The 19,890-nt window shown below is 33.0% G+C and overlaps 1 protein-coding gene, 1 long non-coding RNA gene and 1 pseudogene across 2 annotated transcripts; 2 read left to right on the top strand and 1 right to left on the bottom strand.

Annotated features, from left to right (window-relative positions):
* Positions 1-85: 85 nt before the first annotated feature.
* Positions 86-9,740, bottom strand: LOC18598886 (ABC transporter G family member 15-like). Its single transcript, XM_088806411.1, has 9 exons — positions 9,459-9,740; positions 3,210-3,289; positions 2,474-2,935; positions 2,254-2,376; positions 2,025-2,159; positions 1,581-1,862; positions 1,234-1,506; positions 1,032-1,139; positions 86-630 (listed from the first exon to the last, which is right to left on the bottom strand). Exons 1-9 carry the CDS (start codon positions 9,694-9,696, stop codon positions 343-345), a joined length of 1,989 nt encoding a protein of 662 aa, XP_088662537.1. The 5' UTR covers positions 9,697-9,740; the 3' UTR covers positions 86-342.
* LOC148762803 (uncharacterized) lies at positions 7,003-8,662 on the top strand. Its single transcript, XR_016026324.1, has 3 exons — positions 7,003-7,075; positions 7,304-7,367; positions 8,645-8,662. It is a non-coding gene; the product is annotated as an uncharacterized LOC148762803 (long non-coding RNA).
* A 3,191-nt stretch (positions 9,741-12,931) lies between the features above and the next one.
* LOC108661981 (uncharacterized) lies at positions 12,932-13,530 on the top strand (annotated as a pseudogene).
* The last annotated feature ends 6,360 nt before the right edge of the window (positions 13,531-19,890 follow it).

Raw genomic sequence — 19,890 nt, 5'->3', positions numbered from 1 at the left:
ATCAACCTTGCTATTTTGTCAAGCATACATTTCCTTTCGTTAATGATTGATTATCTGATTTCAAGTGGGCTTTTGTATGTCTCCATACCTGATATCAATCACACAAGATGTATGAATACATGAAAACAATTACACTGCGTTTATGTTCACTGCTATGACTTCTGATTGAAACTAGGATTTGCATCTTTCGATAGGTTCTACAATCGTATTTATCACTGTCATATAGAATCAGAGTATCTAGATATGAAAATAGGATATGTTTTTCGGAATAAGTCCAGAAGAAGTCAGTGTCTCCTTCGGAGATGACTCACTCCCTCCGTGAATAATATTGTTGGTGTCGCTTTACCAAGATGATTTACTCCCTTGATGAAATGTTCTAAAGGGATGTTGGATAGTTGTGGCACAAAATCTGTGCAATATTGACGATGCTCTCTCCTTGTACCTAAGAACCATGTAGAAGAGTATCCTTAAAACTGCTAATAAAGAGGCAAGTGCCGCCAAGTCCCACCACTTGGAATGATGAAGCTTAACTCCAAATGTATTCCGGAGGATCATCTCCCCCTTCAGCTTTGGCTCTCCAGGCACCGGAGGATCAAATTCAAGCCCAATCATATCATTCTTGTATTGACCCTGCATCAGACATTGTTAAAAATCTTCCCACGTTTGTAGTTGGTAAGTAGGTACCTTCGCCTGCTGTGTCATCCTTGACCTTTTCAGATGTTTGGGTGAATGAAATATTGACTACTGAAGCTTCTAGGAAAGCAAGTGGTCCTTGTTAAAATGGAAAGAAAACAATGGTTTATGCATTTGAGGGTAGCAAACCTCACGATTCTCAAAGCTCAAACCTGTTTAGTTGATCTACGAGGAAAATGGTTGTTCATAAATCGGTTTGCCCCAGTGACAGCTTAGGGTTGTTTGGAAAGAGGGGGAAGAGGAGTCAGGGTAGGGGTCCAGGTAAGACTAAAATTAAGATATTGTTAATGTTTACCACAGTTAATTTAAAGAGGCTGTGAGTCAGGTTGATTGCTTACCTCTACTGCCCATGCTACATAGCTGATGTAGTACATAGGGTAGTACCAAAAGAACCTGGGAAGATCAAGGGGCCTTCGGAAGATGCCAGTCGGCATCATCACTAGTACCTGCATCAACAGCTCCGTCGTTTAGATCACAAATGCCTTTTTTGTTCGAAACCAGGTTAACTCAAGTAATCTAGTGAGTAGTTTTAGAGCTTACGGCCAGACCAGCTGAAGCTCCTATGGCCATCAAGAGGTTTGGTACCAGTACCGTGACAATTAGCATGCAGGTTTCTGCAACGGCAATGCAGCACAAGAGATTGATACAGAGATAGCAGTAGTGGGATAATCCTCGATGCAAGTTCACCATGTAGTATAGTATTGTTCCTGAACTGATAGAAATTGCAGCCACAAAAGGTAATGACGAGAGAAAGTTTGATAGGACGAACACAGCCTCTCCGTAATGGCCTCCAAATCTTTCGCGGCGAAACACCTTGTTATTTGGGAGGAAAATCCACAGTCAAAGCCTGATAAAGAGAGATTCTGCAAATTCTAATATGAAATTACCTTTATTTCTTCTGTGAAGAAAGGCAGGCCTCCGATGGATAAAACGATCATGAGTCCATAGATGAATCCATTAAACTTTCCCCTTAAAAGGATGGCAGAGTTGCTCGTCCCCATGTTAAAAAAGAAACTGCCAGCACTTAATGACACTAAAATGTAGAACACAATTCTTAACCAGTAGTATCCTATGTCTCTACAGACGTTTAGGCTAGATCGACGAGTCAATGTACGCAGCTGCTCCAACCAGCCAGGTTTACTTGTATTTGATTTACTGCAATTTTCTTCCTGCGAGGTTGTAAACTTGTGATCACGCCAAAGTTAATGCACCAAAATTGAGGAGAGGAAGATCCAAAAAGAGTAACTCTCTCTGGGATTTAAAAGACCAGTGCAAAGGTAAAAAGAGAGAAAAATTTGAATATTTATTGAGTTGTTGGTTAAATCGCATACAATAAGAGCGAATTCTTGAATCTTTTTTCTTGCATTTCTTGCGTCGTCAGAAGCTTTATATCTCTCTACAAGCCTTGCTTTGATCTCTGTGGTTGTCATATTGGTTGAAGAACCTGATGACAATGGCATCATTTCCTGTTGAAAATAAATGAAATGGAATCATATCTCCTGCTGATAAACTGAAGAAGAAGTTGTCCTATGAGGAACAGAATATTTCTGTGCAACTTACAAAATGTTTCCTAGTCTGCGTTAGAATGGCTATGATTTTGTCAAAATCTGAATTAATACATCCAAGGAAGTGATCTGGAGGGTTTCTTCTAGTTGGACAAGGGAATCCAGCGTCAGCAAAGAACTACACTAGATCAAAAACCAAAATCAAGACAATTTCACACCCAACAAAATCAAACAGGAATTGCACGACATGGACAATCTTGTCATCGAATTTTCACCTTGACAGCATGTTGAGCATCTCCGAAGTAAACAGTTTCTCCACCTGAAAGGAGGTACAAATCATCAAAGAGGTTGAACACATCGCTGCTTGGATGGTGAATGGAGCAAACAACAATCCTTTCATCATGAGCTATATTTCTCAGAACTTGAATCACAAAGAAAGCTGAAGCACTATCAAGTCCACTGGTTGGTTCATCAAGAAACAGGACATGGGGTTGTGTCAAGATCTCTACACCGACGCTCAGTCTTCTTTTTTCCCCACCGCTTATGCCCCTCAAATGCCAGTTCCCAATCACTCTGTCAGCGCAGTCTTGAAGACCCATCTTGCGTATTGTATCTTCAACAATGTTGTCCATCTCTTTTTTTGTCAGCGTGTTGGGAAGCCTCAATTGGGCTGAGTAAGTCAGGGTTTCCCTGACAGTTAGAGTTCCCAAGAAAACGTCTTCTTGAGTGGCATAAGACTTGGGAAAATATGCCAGAAAACACATCAGATACCATCTATCATTTTGTCCATGACATGCTCTCACAAATTTTGAATTTTCATTTTTAAGATTCAAAAGACTAACTTCCATGAATAGGAAGACGTATGGTTCAATATTATCATGTAATATGCGTTAAAATTCTTGATTCATCAACATTAATTTCATCTCAGCCTTTTAATCTTAATTCCTAATGTTTGAGGGAATACAATTAATTATAACAAAAAATGATTGACAGGTTGTTTCTTGTACTTACAATATCTCTGCATCCTATGCTTCGGCTTCTACCACTGAATAGTACCTTTCCAGACATTATGACATTTGATGAGAGCCTGCCTGCCAGCAATAAGGACCAAAAAAAAGAAGGGCTTGAAATCAGTTTTGGCCTAACTGATGCACTTGTTTTCATTTATTGCTAATTCAATTGCCATGTCTGGTCGGTTTGAGAGCAATTATGGGTCTTAAATATGCAAATAACTAGTGTCTACTCTACATGAAGTATGAAATTAATATGGCTGAAAATAGGACGGAAAGTCCCATTGTCACAACTCGAGTTCAGATCAACTCAAACCCAACAAATAAGTTAAATAATCCAAACAAATCAACAAGCTAGATAATCCAACAGCCCAATTCGAAGGCCCAACCAGTGACATAGGGGTAAAAATGTCCATACACTCTTACGAATGTCTAATTTGATTTAAACTCTTAAATTTACTAATATCTATCTAGATTTAAGTGTAAATTTATTATATTATATTAAAATTTAGATTTAATTTGAATATTATCTCTTTAATCAAATCTCTTATCTTACCGTATCTTATTTCTATTTTGTAACTTAATCTTATTTAACCAAGAGGGCCGTCAGTCTATAAATAGACTCCTTCTCCTTATTTGTACCACATATAAGAGAAATAACAAAACATTTCATTTCTCTAAATAGCTCTCTCTCTTCTTCCTTTTTTTTTTGTTAGTTTTAAGGTTTTCTTAAGCTCTATTTTAAGAGTTTAAGATCTCATGAGGTTGGGTTTAAGTTCCAGAACGTGACATCATAGCCTTCTTAAAAATTTTAAAATTTTTTATTATATATAAATATTTAATGATCTTTCAAAATAATTTTTTATTAAATAATTAATATAATAAAAAATAATAAAATAACTTCACAAGTCTTATTTAATTTTACTCTAACTCTTTAATTTTTCTCTAACTTTTTAAATTTTCTCTACCCCTCTTTTCCTCTTTTTTTTCATTTTCTTTCTCTTTTGTTCTTTATTGTGAAATTACAAAGAAATAAAGTTTATTTTATCTTCTTTTTTTATTTATATTATTATTATTATTATTTATATTTACTTTTTTAATTCTATTCTATTTACGAACCATCAATCATATTCTTCTACTTGTCATATTTTTTTCTCTTTATGTAAATTTGATTTTAATTTTTAAAAATTAAAAAATTATTATATAATTCTTAAATATGAATTATAACGTTGCATTATTGATTATTATTTTAAATTTTACCACTATATCATTTATTTTATTAATTTTTATTGTAAAAAAAAATTATTTTAAATATACCTTTTTTTATATATTTTACGTTTTATATTTAATTGAATGAAAATTATCTTTAAATATTTAGTATTTCAACAATTTTAATTATATAAAAAATTATTAATTTTATATATCATATTTAACTATTAATTTTATATATCATTTTAACTATTTATATAATGTAAATTTTTAATTTTTTCAACAATTTTAATTATATAAAAAATTATTAATTTTATATTTATTTATATATTATTCTTCTTCATCTTTAATCCTCGACAAAAATTGTCAAACCCTGCTTTATAAAGTAATTACGGTGTCATTCACATACTCGATATAATGTTTGTATATTGAGAAAGCCCGACAAATTAACAAAAGATGATTTTGCTCCTAGAAGTATAGCTAAGTCGATTAAACATCGAACAAGATAAAATCAAGATCTTAAAGATGAAATTGAGAATTTCACAGTTCATGGATAACTCAAAATGGTAATTCAGAGTTCGAGATCCGATTTGGAGTCAATCCGAAAAATTGTCCGGTTAGGGGCAAAATGATCATTTTGCAATTTGAGGACAAAATGAAAATTTTTAGAAAAGATTTTCTTAGCCCCATTTGACATGTTTGAGTATGACATGAGTATTGAAGTACAATTGGAAGATTTAGCAGTGAAAAATATGAGTTTTCGATATTTTTAGAGTATAGGGGTAAAATGGTAATTTTACCATTCGAAATCGAAAATTTAATTTTTGAAAGGATTTTGATCAAATTTAATTATTTGGAGTGTGAAATGAGTATGAGGAGTGAAAATTATGCATTATGGCAAATTTTCAATTTTTGGGGTAAAAATGTAATTTTTGAAAAGTTCAGGGGCAAAAGTGTAATTTTGAAAAAATTGCTCCACCAAAACTTTGAAAAAATCTGAAAATTTCACTTAAGACTTGGATAAGTCAAAGGGAATGCATGGTGGAAAAAGTAGGACAAGTGGATGGTTAGAAAAAAAAAAGAATTAATAAAATATTCAAAATATGAATAAAATAATATTATTTCATTAAATTAATAAAAAAGCATAAAAAAATCAGCCCATAACCCATTCTTTTTCTTCAACATTCGGCCAAGCAAGAAACAAGAGAGAGAAAGGAGAAAATAAAACCCTAGAGGAGAAAATAAAACCCTAGCCACGAAATTTAAAGGAAAAATAGGTGAAAATTCAAAAATCAAGTGAAAAAAAGGTAACATTTCTTAAATTTGTCTTGTGCTTTACCTTTCCCATGCATTTTTCATCATTTTCCATGGTTGAATCATGTGATTTGAGGATGATTTCAATTCTGGTCATATGGGTTTAGAGAGAGAAAGTTGTTAGATAAATTTGATTTTGAGCTATGTTAGTGTTTAGTGTTAGTTTAGCATGTTTATGAGTAAAACAACAAGAAAAATATTTATTTTCTCCATGAATTTCTCTAGGCCGAATCTAGCCAATGGTATGTGAGGATGAGGTTGACTTTATTTTAAGAGAATTGGGTGAAAAAATGATGAATTATGAGGTTAGAAATTAAATGGGAATTTTCAGTGCAATAAATTGAAATTTTACCCACTAGGGGTAAAAGCGTAATTTATAGTCCGAACTGATAAATTGGATCAAATTCACAGTCATTGAAGTATTGTGGATATAATTGGATAATTGAAATTGAAATGGATGGATTTGGAGTTGAATTGGGGATTTTAGGAATTTACACCATGTATAGGCAAGTTAGATCGGACACCGCAATTAAGCGATTGTCCAAACATTTCAAACCCTATCTAGTACATACGTATGGATAAGAGCCTGAAATAATTTATGATAAATTGACACAATTTATTGAATTTTGTGTCATGGATTATGGATAGGTGGTGAGTCAATTGTTTCGGGTAAGAGACTGCACCTGAGGGCGGAGAATAGGAGTATTTCTACTCCTAATACTGTGAGTAAACTTATTATCATTTAATTTATCTAAGGTAGTTTTTATGAAATTTTATAAATTTTATGAAAAATGGATTTAAAAAGGATAAATTTCGTGTTTTATAAATAAATGTGTTTTTATAAAATAGTTGTATAAATTGTTTGAAATTAATGATGAATGTTATTTTTTTTAAATAGAGTACATAGAGACTGTGGTTGTTAAGTATGAATTGTATTTTTAATTCAAATGGCTTATGATAGTGTGAGCATACTTGGCTGGTTTATTGTATTGAAATTACATGAATTGTGGATTGCCGTGCAAATTAGTTATTATAAAAAAATTACCTTGTTATACTGTTAAACTATTTTATGATTATGGTGGGGCTAACTTACACTGCAGTGGCGGGTTTTCATGGACCATCATATTAGAGAGGCTCGATAAACCCGGCTAATTTATTTTACCTTTGCGGAAGAGGCGCGTACGGTAACTCTTGTGGAGGGGTTTGAGCCCACTTCACGCTTTATCACCACGTGAAAGTGAGATTCAACCAACGCCAAGGGACGACTGTTTTATATGAATAAGTCATTTTAACAGCCTTGGCGGACTCGAGTGGATGCTTTGATGACGATCAAGTATCTCCGAGGTTGAGTTTTGGCATGAGCCAAATTTTATGAGAAACATAAGCCTTGAAAATCATTTTAATTGAATTATAATTGTTTTCATGGGATGGAATAAATTTCTAAGTTATGAAATGCATATTGGGATGGGATATTTTATTGTCTCCATTTACTCGGCTTTAGATACTTTAGATGGTATCTGTTTACTTACTGGGATTACAAAATCTCATCCCTTCTTCTTATACATTTTTCAGGCTCAGGACAGTTTGTAAATAGTCGAGTAGGTCGAGAACTAAGCTCGGAATTGCATTATAGAAAGTAAGAGTTCACAGTCTTACATCCTCTTGGTCAATTGGGGGCCACGTGTCATTGCAGATCAAATCTTATATTTTGGTTATCTGTATTTCTATTCATACAATTTTTACTTTACTTTCATGTGCGAAAAATTATTTACGAATATTTCTATAAAAATTTATTTTATGAGAAAATATAATATTTTATTTATTATTTTTGAATAGTACTAGTTGTCAACAATTTGCTTTTAAATGAACGTTTTAGATATCAATACTTATTTCTAAGTATGACATATGCGTTTTTCACCTAATTATTACATTTTGAACTTGCCTAGAAATTTTTGACGAAAATGATAAAAATGCCCCTGTGAGGCAGAAATTAAAATTTTATTGTTTTTGGACGAAAAAAATGATCTGCATTGTTTTAAAACATGATTTTTGTAACAGTAAATCACAGGGTAGATAAGAAACTGATACGAGAGCCTTGCGAGGTCTCTATAGGATACTCAAAAGATGAGTGTCTATCGAGATATCGCGACGGTTGTCACGAACTCGAAGGTGATTCCGAGTCGTGACAAAAATTTAGTTAACTCCATCCCTTATAAATGTTTTTAGATAATTGGCCTTGTTTATCATAAATGCTTTCGGATGGTTGGCCTTCCCTCGTACCATCATAAATGTTGTCAGATAATTGGCCTTGTTTATCATAAATGCTTTGAAATAGTTGGCCAATGGCAAGTTAATTCAAGTAGTTAGGTGCTTTAAATGAAAGCGTCAAACATCTAAGGAAAATGTTTTCCAAGTAGTTGGGCTCCGGACCCAGGTGTCAGGAGTGAAAACAAAGATTTGGGTGTGGCATATGCCTTGTGAGGTGAGATTTTTTTCATTATCTTTTATTTCTTATATTTTTTTAAAAAATTGTTTTAATAATTTTATTAAAATAATTAACAGTCTAATTTTTTTGTAAGAATATAAGTTATTCACAAAATGCTAATTAAAAAAAAACAGAGAATGTCATTTGAAAAAAAAAATTAAAACCACAAAAATATAAATCGAGTTTATCTTATATTTTAATACAAACATATATAATTGCATTCATAGGTGTAAGATGTATGTATTTATGGTGGACCTTGAACCTTCCAGACATAAACAACGATGATGCAGGTACGAAAGAAAAACGCAGCAGAGCCAAAACCTATCTTTGGTCAAGTGTGGCAGGCAGTTACTGAAGATTAAAAGCATCAATTTTTCTCTTGGTGGCCATTGATTCTTTCAGAGTGATTTTTTCTTTTGTTTTTGCAGTTTTGTGAAGCATGATATGGAAAAATAAAGCAGGCAATACGTAGCTGATTTTTGTAATAACTAATACCTCCTTCATACTTATTTGTTTATTTGTTTTTTCTCAGTCAATATCAATTTAATTAGTTTCAAAGCTGATAACATAACCAATGAAAGAACAAGCAAACACAGAAAAAAAGCACCATAACAAACACCTTTCTCACCCCAGACAACGTCTCGCCACAGAATAACATGCTAAACAACACCTAACATAATCACAACTCCAACCTATAAATTCGAGACAGAAGAGTAATATTAAATTTTATATTTTTTTTCATGGAATTAATATTTTATGATCTTTAATGTCAAAAATTAAAAAAAATTATGAAAAATAAATTTAAAATTTAAATAATGTAAAATTATCAAATGTTCAGAAAAAAATTAATAAAAAAAGAGAACACAATTTTAAAACATCAAAAAAAAAAGAAATTTCAAAAGATAAACGAAGAAGATAAGATGGAAAAAGTAATTGGTCTTTATAATAAAAGTGAATTGACTAGTAGTATTCCATCCTCGGACTTGCTACTATAGGCATGTATGCGAGGGGTTCTAGGGTGCAAGTAAGCACTCTTTTACATGTCTATATATACCACTATTGACACATGAACATTACATGCAAACCTCTATGTATTCCATCTACTCTCTTTTTAGTTTTAACAAGTATGTTGTCCTGGCAACTAGGAATAGAATCACAACATCAAATCCCATCAAAAGAAAACCATAACAAATGGGTCATCCCAGTAGAATTTAGAGAGAGAGAGAGAGAGAGAACACATACCAGCCAATGCATCAAGTAAGGTGGATTTGCCAGATCCAGAAGGACCCATTATAGCCATAATTCTATCAGGTTCAGCAAATCCACTCAGCCCATTCAGCAGTTTTCTTGGAGAACCATTCCTCAAGTTTGCTGTCACAACATTCAGATCTTCCCACACCAAATATGCTGCCTTTCTTTCTTCCTTCCCAACGCTTAGCTCAGACCAATCACCACTTCCATTTCTTCGCAAACGATCCATTTTGATCTTTTGTCTCCCTTATCTTCCCTTCCAATGTAAACATCCATTCCCTTGAGAGAGTATTGACTTTATAAAGACAAACTTTTTTAGTAAACAGTAGACATTAAATTGACGGCTAAGTATTATTATTAAGCACGGTATTACGTGGCAAACAGCACAGCGAGGCCTGCCAGTCGTTTGTCATGGCATTGGCATTTTTTTCTTCAAAGTTCTTTAATTCTTATGTCAAGTTAGAGCAACTATTTTTTACATATTTGGAAAAAATCTCATAGACTTTGAACCTGCTTCTTCTTTTTTTAAAGAAAATTATGAGAAATACCCCTTATCATAAGTTCAATTCAAAAATAACACATATTATAATTTTAACTGTTTTTAGTCAATTTTTTGCATGACTTGACCACAATGTCCTTTAAACTATTTAAAACAAATTAAATGGTCTTGTTTTTCTCTATCTTACCATTCAGATAAAAATTCTAAGATTAAATCTCGATTTTTTTATTTCACCGTTTAGCTTTTTAACGTCATCGAGGTCTATCTTGCCATCAAACTCTCACTCACTATCACAAAGAGCAGATGTGACATTAAGGCATTTGTTTTGGGTTCTTGGGTTCATTTGTTTATATTCTTTGGCAACTTAAACCAAGTTGCGAGTAGCGATATCAATTTGTTATTAGGCATTTTGTGAATATTTTTTAAGTATTGCTTCACCGGATATTAAGTATTTCTTTTTAAATGAAAGTTGGCATCCAAACATTTGGCTCATTTATTAGTGCATGATCCCTTGCCTAAAGAACAGAGTTCGAATCCCCCTTCCCTTAATTAAAAAAATTGAAAGCTGAATGATAATCTTCAAAACAAACAATATAACCATCCATCCCAACAGTAGGTAGAGAACAAATCCAACCTAGGCACCATATCTTTTCTTTGGTTAACAATGAGACAAAACTTGCAAATATATTTATTGTTATAAATGTCACATAGAAAAGGGATTGTGAAAACAAAAGAGTCCCCGCAAACAGGGCCGGCCCTTGGGTGAAGCCACCCAAGCAAAGGCTTTAGGCCTCCAATTTGGGGAGGCCCCAATTTTAGAGAAGATTTATAATTTTATAATAATTATAATATAATTAATTATATTAAAAAATATATAAAACTTAAAAATAATTAATAAAATTATTTATTTTTTCACTTTTTTAATTATGTGTCTAATAAATCTCAATTTTCTATTACTTCCTTATTTTTAGAAAGCCATTAATTCTCAACTATATTCTCTTATTTCCAATAAACTAACAGTCATATGTATTTTATCATCTCCAATAGCTATTTTTTTCTCACTTATTTCTCTTATTTCTAATCAACGCATTTAATGATTTTCAACAGCTATTTTTTTCCTATATATAAAATCAATTATTTTTTTTCAATGTATAATATATACTGTTGAAATCTTCCTTTCTCATTTGCTCTTTCTTCCTTTAAATTCAATTTTTCTCTAAAGAATACACAAAAAGTCTATTCTTTTATTATCTCTATAAAACTGTGAGCCTCATTTGCAGTTGCTATAGAACAATTAAAAGGTTTTCTTTCTTTTTTTGAAAAATATAGAGAAAATGGATTTGCATCTGCTATGATTTCTTCTAAAGAAATTGCATCTGAAATGAACATAGAACCTAAATTTCATGATACACGTATTATTCGTAGGAAAAAATAATTTGATGAGAATGTTGATAATGAAATAACTAGATCTCTTGAAGAATCATTTAGAATTGATTACTTCTTGTATATAGTAGATCAAGCAATTTTTTCACTTCAAAATAGATTTGAACAATTTAAGATATATGATAATATTTTTAGTTTTTTATTTAGCGGTAAAAAGTTGAAGTCATTAAATGATAATAGTTTGAAAGAATATTGCCTTAATCTTGAATGTTCCTTAAAATATAACAACTATTCTGATATTGATGGTTTAGATTTATTTTCAGAATTAAAAATTTTAAAAGAAATTATACAAGAAGAAAACAGTCCAATTGACATTCTTAATCATATAAGAAGACTCGATTATTTTCCAAATGCCTATATTGCTTTTAGAATAATGTTAACAATTTCAGTAAGTGTTGCTTCAAGAGAAAGAAGTTTTCAAAACTAAAATTAATAAAATCTTATTTAAGATCAACAATATCTCAAGAAAGATTAAATGGATTGACTATATTATAAATTGAAAAAGAAATATTAGAATAACTTGATTATAAAAGTTTAATTAAAAATTTTGCATTTCAAAAGCTAGAAGAATAAAATTTTAATAATTTTTTTAATTTCAATAAAAAAAGCCTAATTTGAATATTTCGCTTTAGGCCTTTGAACTTATTGGGCCGCCCCTACCTGCAAAGCACCAGGAGACAAAAAGAACATATTAAAACTAGAACCAACAAACTCTATACGTCATATGCTACCAGGCTTCTTAAGCTTCAACAAGGATAAATCTATCTCTCTTCTCGTTTGTGTCCCTCCTCCAATCCCATGGCTTTTTAGGATTTGGTGATGCCCAAAGAATAATTCGCTTAGCTTGAGCCTCATTTTCCCACCATTATTACATATTCATATCATTAGAAAGTTCTTAGAAAGTTCTCAACTGAAGTATAAGAATGAAAAGGATGTTGTCTACTTATAATTGCAAGCTCAAGTCGATGATCATACATAGAATAATGCCATGCAAGCCCTTTCCTTAGTATTACTTCCTGCACAAAAAATGCCATCACAATACATGTTTGCCACGTAACGACCATAGAGATCTATATCATTCACAAACACTCTCAATTTCTTCCCACACATAAGCTTGATCAACTCGTCCTTTGCTTTTTTTCCATAGGGCGTTGCCTTCTTCGGTGTATCAATACCCTTATTCAATTTCAATAACGTTAATTAATATGTTCAAGAAATATGAAGATTAAACTCCTATAAGAAAATAATAAACAAGTAATGTTACTTTAGTCAAAGTTTATATTTTTGAGCAAGTATCTCTTCATTTTCATATTTTATGAACCTAGTAGAAAATAACTATTAGAAACCATTGATCGATGATTTATTATTTTCAAGGTAGTGCAAATCAAAAGTAAAAACCATAAATTCATATTCAAAATAGCCAAGCCAACAAAACCACAAACCCCATAAGTCGAACAAGACCCTTATCTCTATTATATTATAGTCTATAAAGATCTCTTATACAGTTTGTTAATCTCTTATATAGTTTGTTAAGGAATTGAAGTTTGTCTTTCCTAATGCAAAATGAATGAATCATGGTAACCAAGTTATATATGAAATTATTGAAATTTGTAGGGCACACTATTTGGTTCATAAACATCGTGGTGTGCTAAATGGTTTGATCATAAGTCATCTACCTTTTGGTCCTATAGCACACTTTAGATTACTTAATGTGATTACAAGACATGACATTAAGGACAAGAAAGCCATTGGAAAAATGCTTAAGGCTTACCGACATTTGATTCTTGCAATTTTGGAACGAAGCTGAGTGAAAAGATAGCAAACATTCTAAACAATCTGTTCCATGTGCCAAAGGCTGATACAAAATGTATCGTGACTTTTGTTTATCAGTCTGACTATATTTCATTCAAGCATTACATTTACAAGAAGCATGGAGGTCTTAAATCAATAGCGCTAAAGGAGATTGGTTCTAGGTTCGAGTTACGGCTTCATCAGATAAAATTAGGAACGATGGATCAAAGTAAGGCCTAGATTGAATGGGTTATTAAATCGTTAAAAAACATTAAGCATCATACCTTGTGTTTTATCATAGTCCAAGGACGATTATGTTGTTTAATTTGAAATTTTTTTTCTTTGAAAAGAAAAGTTGTTTGAATTATCAACATTTCTTGCCAAAATTTTTTACAAAAATAGTGACATTATGAGGATGAAAGCAAAAAAGAACTATAGTATAGCATGAGCTTTAACACACACCATCTTGAATTAAAGAAACACGGAAACACCCTAAGGAAATCAAGATGCTTGGCTCAAGCATTCCATGATGTATAGCCAAAAACCATGTTGCTCCAACATCATCCATTGACTGCTCCATAGCTTTGGTTAGCATTCACATGCTAAAACCCAAAGCCAAAAGAAGTACACAAACAGTATAAGGTTAACAAGACCGTTAGCCTAATCATTACACTGCATGAATTATAGTCTTAAGCAACTAACCTTCCTTTGTTTCTTACCACATTTCCCAGCTCATCAAACTTATTTGTAAATACCTATTTTATACCAACAATTGGATGGATGGTTGGTCTTGGAACTAACGTCCAAACCTTGTTCCTTTCAAATTGACCAAGTTCTTCTTGCATGACAATCATCCAAATTTTTTCTTTTTCAGCTTCTTCAAAGTTCTTTGGCTCCACTTGTGATATAGACGCTAGACATTCACAAGTTTCCCTTAGTCCTCTTTTAGTTTTGACACCTTCGAAGGGATCACTGAAGATTAGTTCTTGAGGATGATTTCTTACAGATTTCTAACTTCTAAGAAGATCATTTTGCTAATTTTTAGTTCTTTGCAAATTCTCTAGAGGTGGTTTTTCTCCTTCTTTCTCCTCTCAGTTTTCTCCATCATCTTTTCTATGGTTCAAGCTGATCTTTTTCCATTTTCTTTTCAATATCATCTGCATCATCATCATCAAACACTACTTTCTTTGTGTAGCATTAGTCTCATAAAAAACAATACAAATTGATTCTTCTATGACTAAAGTTATTTTGTTGAACACTCTATATGCTTTAGTGTTTAATGCATAACTTAAAAAAATAGCTTCATCACTCTTAGCATCAAACTTTCGTAAGGTATGTTTTTCATTATTTAAAACAAAGCATTTGCACCCAAAGCTCCTTAAATGTGAAATGTTTGGTTTTCTCCCTTTATAAAGCTCATAAGAAGTTTTAAAAATCATGGCTCTAATGGAAACTCTATTCAAAATGTAAACTGCTGTGTTCACAGCTTCAACCCAAAAATATTTTAGCAAATTGTTTTCACAAAGCATTGTTTTTGCCATTTCTTTTAAAGTCTTATTTTTTCTTTCAATAACTCAAGTTTGTTGTGGAGTTCTGGGAGCTAAAAAGTTGTGGTTAAAATCGTTTTCATTGCCCAAAATTTCAAAATCATCACTTTCAAATTCATTACCATAGTCACTTCTAACACTAACAATGGTAAGACCTTTTCATTTTGACCACTTTTACAATGTTTATCAAAAAAGGCAATTCATCATCTTTGTGAGCAAGAAAATATACCCTGTATAGCTAGAGTAATCGTCAACAATAACAAAACCATATAACATGCCTTTTAAACTAATGACATTAATTGGTCCAAACAAGTCAACATGCAATAGATCAAATGGTCTAGAAGTTGAGATCACCTTTTTAGATTTAAATGAACTTTAAACTTGTTTTCCAAATTGACATGCATCACAAACTTTTTCATTTTCAAAAGTCATCTTTAGAAGTCCAATGACTAGGTATTTTCATAAGAGTTTTGAAATAGTGGGCATGCTAGCATGTCCTAATATTTTATGCCACAACCAACTATCACATACATCATTGACCATAAGACATGATTCTTTATTAGGCTCAATTTCATCATGAAAAATGACATGCATGCTCTTATTATTTTACCAATAAATGTAACTTTCTTAATGTCAGCATCAATTACTAGATATCAATAAGAATCATAGAAAACTCTAAGCCCTTTATCACAAAGCTTACTAATGCTTAGTAAGTTATGTCTTTAACTTTTAACAAATAAAATATGTTTGATTTAGGTTTGAGAAATATTACCAATGGTTCTTATTCCTTCGATGATACCTTTGGAGTAACAACCAAAAGAAACACTCCCACTCTTTTTTCTATCAAACTTTGTAAGTAATTTCTCATTACCAGTCATTTGTCTTGAGTAGCCACCTTCGAAATACCAAGGATGCCTTTCCTTTTGTTGAACTTCAAAACATTGATCATTTTGCTCTTGCTCAACTTATAAAACAGTTTTTTAATTTTTCTTTATACGTACTCATACTCTGATGGGTTAACAAGTACATGAGACTCTTTAGGCACCCAAACCAATTTGGTTTAGGAATATTACTTCCATTATGATTGCAATCATAAGATAAATGACCTCTTCTGCCATATACATAACAATGATGTGAGGATGCATTACTTCTCTTTTTGAAAATTATAATTTGTTTTGATTTCTTTTCATTTTTCAATTTTAGTTGTAAGCTATTTTTCATTAAAGCTTTGAGAGCAATATTTTCATCCATTACCTTTTGCAAAGCTATGTTTTTGCTCTCTAGTTCCAACTTCAATAGTTGAAAATCTATTTTGGAATGTTTAAGTTCAATTTGAAGCATATTTCTTTGATAATAAAATCATGCTTGATTTTTTTAATTCCTCATCCAATGCTATGACTTTCCTCTTCATAGTTTTATATTTCAATGCTAGCTTTTCAAATTCAGCGTATAAGAAATCATAAGAATTATCACAAGAGTTAGTTGTTACCTCAAGTTCTTCTTCTTTTGCCATCAGGTAGAAGTTTTCTTTTTCTTCCTCTGAGCTTCAAGGATCACTGTCAAACCAAGTTATAACTACCATTACTCTTTTTGGTTTTTTCATTTTCTTTGATGATTCTCCCTTGAATAAAAGGCATTTGGATTATAAATGTCTAGGTTTTTCATATTCAAAGCAAACCATTTCATCCTTTTTGCTAAGATCACCCTTATGCTTGTTTTTCCATGAAGGACCTTGATTTTTTTTTTTTAAGCTGGAAGTTCTCGCAGGGCCCAACTACCCTTGTATCGTTTTATTAATAATAATCAAATTAAATACAGTTGGGAGGGGGACCAAACTTGACCTCCATAATTACATGAGACGAGAGAAATAAAATTCCTGGGATAGGGATTACTTCCTTTGCCTTGATTGCTGCTGCAAAAGATAAGTAATTTACCTATGTACAAGGATTTACAGGAAATTTTAAAGAACTTCAAAAGTAAGAACAGGATAAAAACTAGGAGTACTACTCCTTTACAATTATTTGAATCTAACATAAGGTAAATTTGATTTGTCTAATCGCAAGATACCTCAGAGTTCCCCTTGCGCTTGTGTAAACACTCAGAGATTTTGATGAGTATGACCAAAATTCGACAAATAGTCTGCAGCTTGATTTCCTTCCCGATGAATATGTGATATGCGAAATCACATGACCTGTAAATATTTTCTAATAGACTCTAACAAATATCTAATTTTGTATGAGCCTTTAAGATCCCCCTGAATCATTTGTACAACTATCTGCGCATCCATTTCTATCCATACCCTTGACACATTATGTTCAATACATAAATGTAGACCTCTATAAAGTGCCATTAGTTCCACTTGCAATGAATTCTGAGGACCAAAATTTTTCAAAAAACCAAAAATTATATTACTTGAATGGTCTCTAAGAACTCCTCCACCTGCTGCATTCTGAGAGGCATTCTTGGAGCTACCATCGACATTCAGCTTAAATTCATCTCTATCACGACCCAATTTCCCGGGCCATGACCGACGCATGAGCTCAATGAGCATAGCTCACTAAGCCCAAGCAAGCCTATCCATTTTCCTTTGCTTAACAAATTTATCATATCATGCATACACACACATACCTTTTCCTGGGTGTGAACATAGCCAAAACACAATGGCATTATCGATAATAATATACATGCACTATACCAGTCATGTATTTAGCAATTTACATTGCATACACATATTCACATTGTTAGATTGTATTCACAATACAAAAGGACCCATGACTTCTAGCGGAGACATTTACAATAAGAGGGATTACTATCGAATGCCCGACACATACCCCTGAGATGCACTACGGGGACTCCTTGATCTAAGGTCCAACAGTCACCTGATCTGAAAATATGAATTTTTTTATAAAACGTGAGTACAATACTTAATGAGTGAACAAGATGGGAACAAGCATACCATAAGGAATGTTTATCGAAATCATGATGCATTCGTTTTCTCAAAACCATGCAATTGTTTTAGCTCCTTTAAACCCCTCATGTAAACCCCACATGAGTAAATCACTTTACAAAAATCCATGCTCAACTATGTTACCAAAGAAATGAGAAATATGGCAAAAACCCACAAGTTAGCAAAATGGACAGAAAGTTTCTCACTGTAGCGAACTTCATTCTCGCTGCAGTGAGAACCAGAACATCAAGGAAAAAGTCTCCTTTTTCCCATAAAACAAGTCATCCTGCTAAAATAACAATAGCAACATGTAACACATGTAAACTTCCAATTTCAACAAAACAAATGCTTGCATATTTGCATTTACAACCATATACCCATCATCAACATGCACACCATCCCATCATCATCATCATGCACACCATCCCATCATCATCATCTCATATGCAACGACTTATACTATTGTCACTAGGGGGTGGGAGATCACGAAGCATCCCCCCCCTTCGCTACGAAGGCAAAACATGGTACCTATCAAAGCACTCCGCAAGAGGTGCACTTCACTCCGGATCACGAAGCAACGGAACAGTCCCTTCCCTCCTCTTCCAAGCTCTTGGGACGTACCACTCAACCCCTTCGCTACAGAGGCGACAAACAGTACCTATCAAAGCACTCGGCAAGAGGTGCACTTCACTCCGGATCACGAAGCAACGGAGCAGTCCCTTCCTTCCTCTTCCAAGCTCCTGGGTGGAGAGTCATACTTCACCACAGATCATATGCGAGAGTTTCCAAGAATAGGGTTATCTTTCCCTTTGCTCTGATACCAAGTTTGTCACTAGGGGTGGGAGATCACGGAGCATCCCCCCCTTCGCTACGGAGGCAACGACGGCTTATGTGCACTTTCACTCACACATAGCCGAGTCAGCAACGGCTTATGTGCACTCCTACTCACACATAGTTGGGTCAGCAACGACTTATGTGTACTCCTACTCGCACATAGCGGGGTTCAAATCAACATGTAAAGAAGCATTCAATGCATATCATGCATTTTATCATATTGTGATAACACATAAACCATTGTATAGCACATTTTCACCATATAAAATCATTTTACTAAAAGCTTGTTCCCAAGGTACATTTTCTAAGACAAGTTGGATAAAATCTTTCATATTCCCCAAAACAAGTTTGAAATGCAAGTTCACTCACCGGTATTAGGAGTAGAAATACTCCTATTTTCAGTCCGCGGGTACAGTCCTTTACCCGTATCTAATGGCTCATCACCTAGCTATAATCCATGACATATATTTCAATTAAATTGTGTCGAACAGTCATAAGCTATTTCAGGCTCGATATATATATGATATGAAATGAAAAATGCACGGGTAGCCATCTAGACCCGGTATTGGCTTAAGTCGATTTTTCATCCGATAAATTGGCCAATGCGTCCAATTTCATTCCAAATTAATCCATTTCTCCTCTAATACCTTAATTTACCACATACCATTTAAATAAAGCCAAATTCAGCATTAGAACCCTCACAGTTCCTAATAGAAAAATTCGGTCATTTGGTGCACTAGCACCGAAAATTTTTCTACATAACTGTTTCACCTTAATTCATCATTTTTCAAGCCATTTTCCTTGAAATAAAAACAATCCCCCATTGATATTTATCCCTCATGGTTCGACCAACAAGGAACCCTAGATAAATTGAATATTTCTTTTGTGTTTTTGTTCATAACCATGCTTAACTATCCATAAACACTAACATAGTCTAAAATCAAATTATTCCAACAACAATTCCTCTTCCATACCCATTTTTCAAAATTGAATTCATCATGATAACTCAATATTCAACCATGGAAATCAAGAACAAAAGCATGGATAAGCTAGGTATCAAGGAGAATTAAAGAAATTCTAACTTACCAAGCTTGTTTCCTTGATTTCTTCACTTTTCCTTTGAATTTTCACCTAGGTTTTCTTGTTTTTCCCTTTGTTCTTCATTTGTTCTTGTTGCTGGTTGCCTAGGCAGAATATGGTGAGAGAATTGGGGATTTAATGGGCTGATTTCTATAGAAAATAATAAAATAATCAAGCATGCCACGTGTCACATGCTTATTGGCCCAATTTTTTTTAACTTTTTAACTTTTTCTTCTTAATTTTTCACCACAAATATTCTGGTACTTATCCAATCCTACCACA

The sequence above is a fragment of the Theobroma cacao genome, chromosome 5, assembly GCF_053813885.1.
Source record: "Theobroma cacao isolate CCN51 chromosome 5, ASM5381388v1, whole genome shotgun sequence".
Classification (NCBI taxonomy): domain Eukaryota; kingdom Viridiplantae; phylum Streptophyta; class Magnoliopsida; order Malvales; family Malvaceae; genus Theobroma; species Theobroma cacao.
The sequence above is the reverse complement of the archived record's forward strand: the minus strand, read 5'-3'. Positions and strand labels throughout refer to the sequence as shown.

Bases quoted from the DNA above. Each gene is read 5' to 3' on its own strand.
- LOC18598886 (XM_088806411.1), bottom strand. From the start codon at position 9,696: ATGGATCGTTTGCGAAGAAATGGAAGTGGTGATTGGTCTGAGCTAAGC. The intron at 2,377-2,473 runs GTGAAAATTCGA...GATCTAGTGTAG, and splicing joins ATGCTCAACATGCTGTCAAG to TTCTTTGCTGACGCTGGATT. The intron at 631-1,031 runs GTAAGCAATCAA...TGTCTGATGCAG, and splicing joins ATGTAGCATGGGCAGTAGAG to GGTCAATACAAGAATGATAT.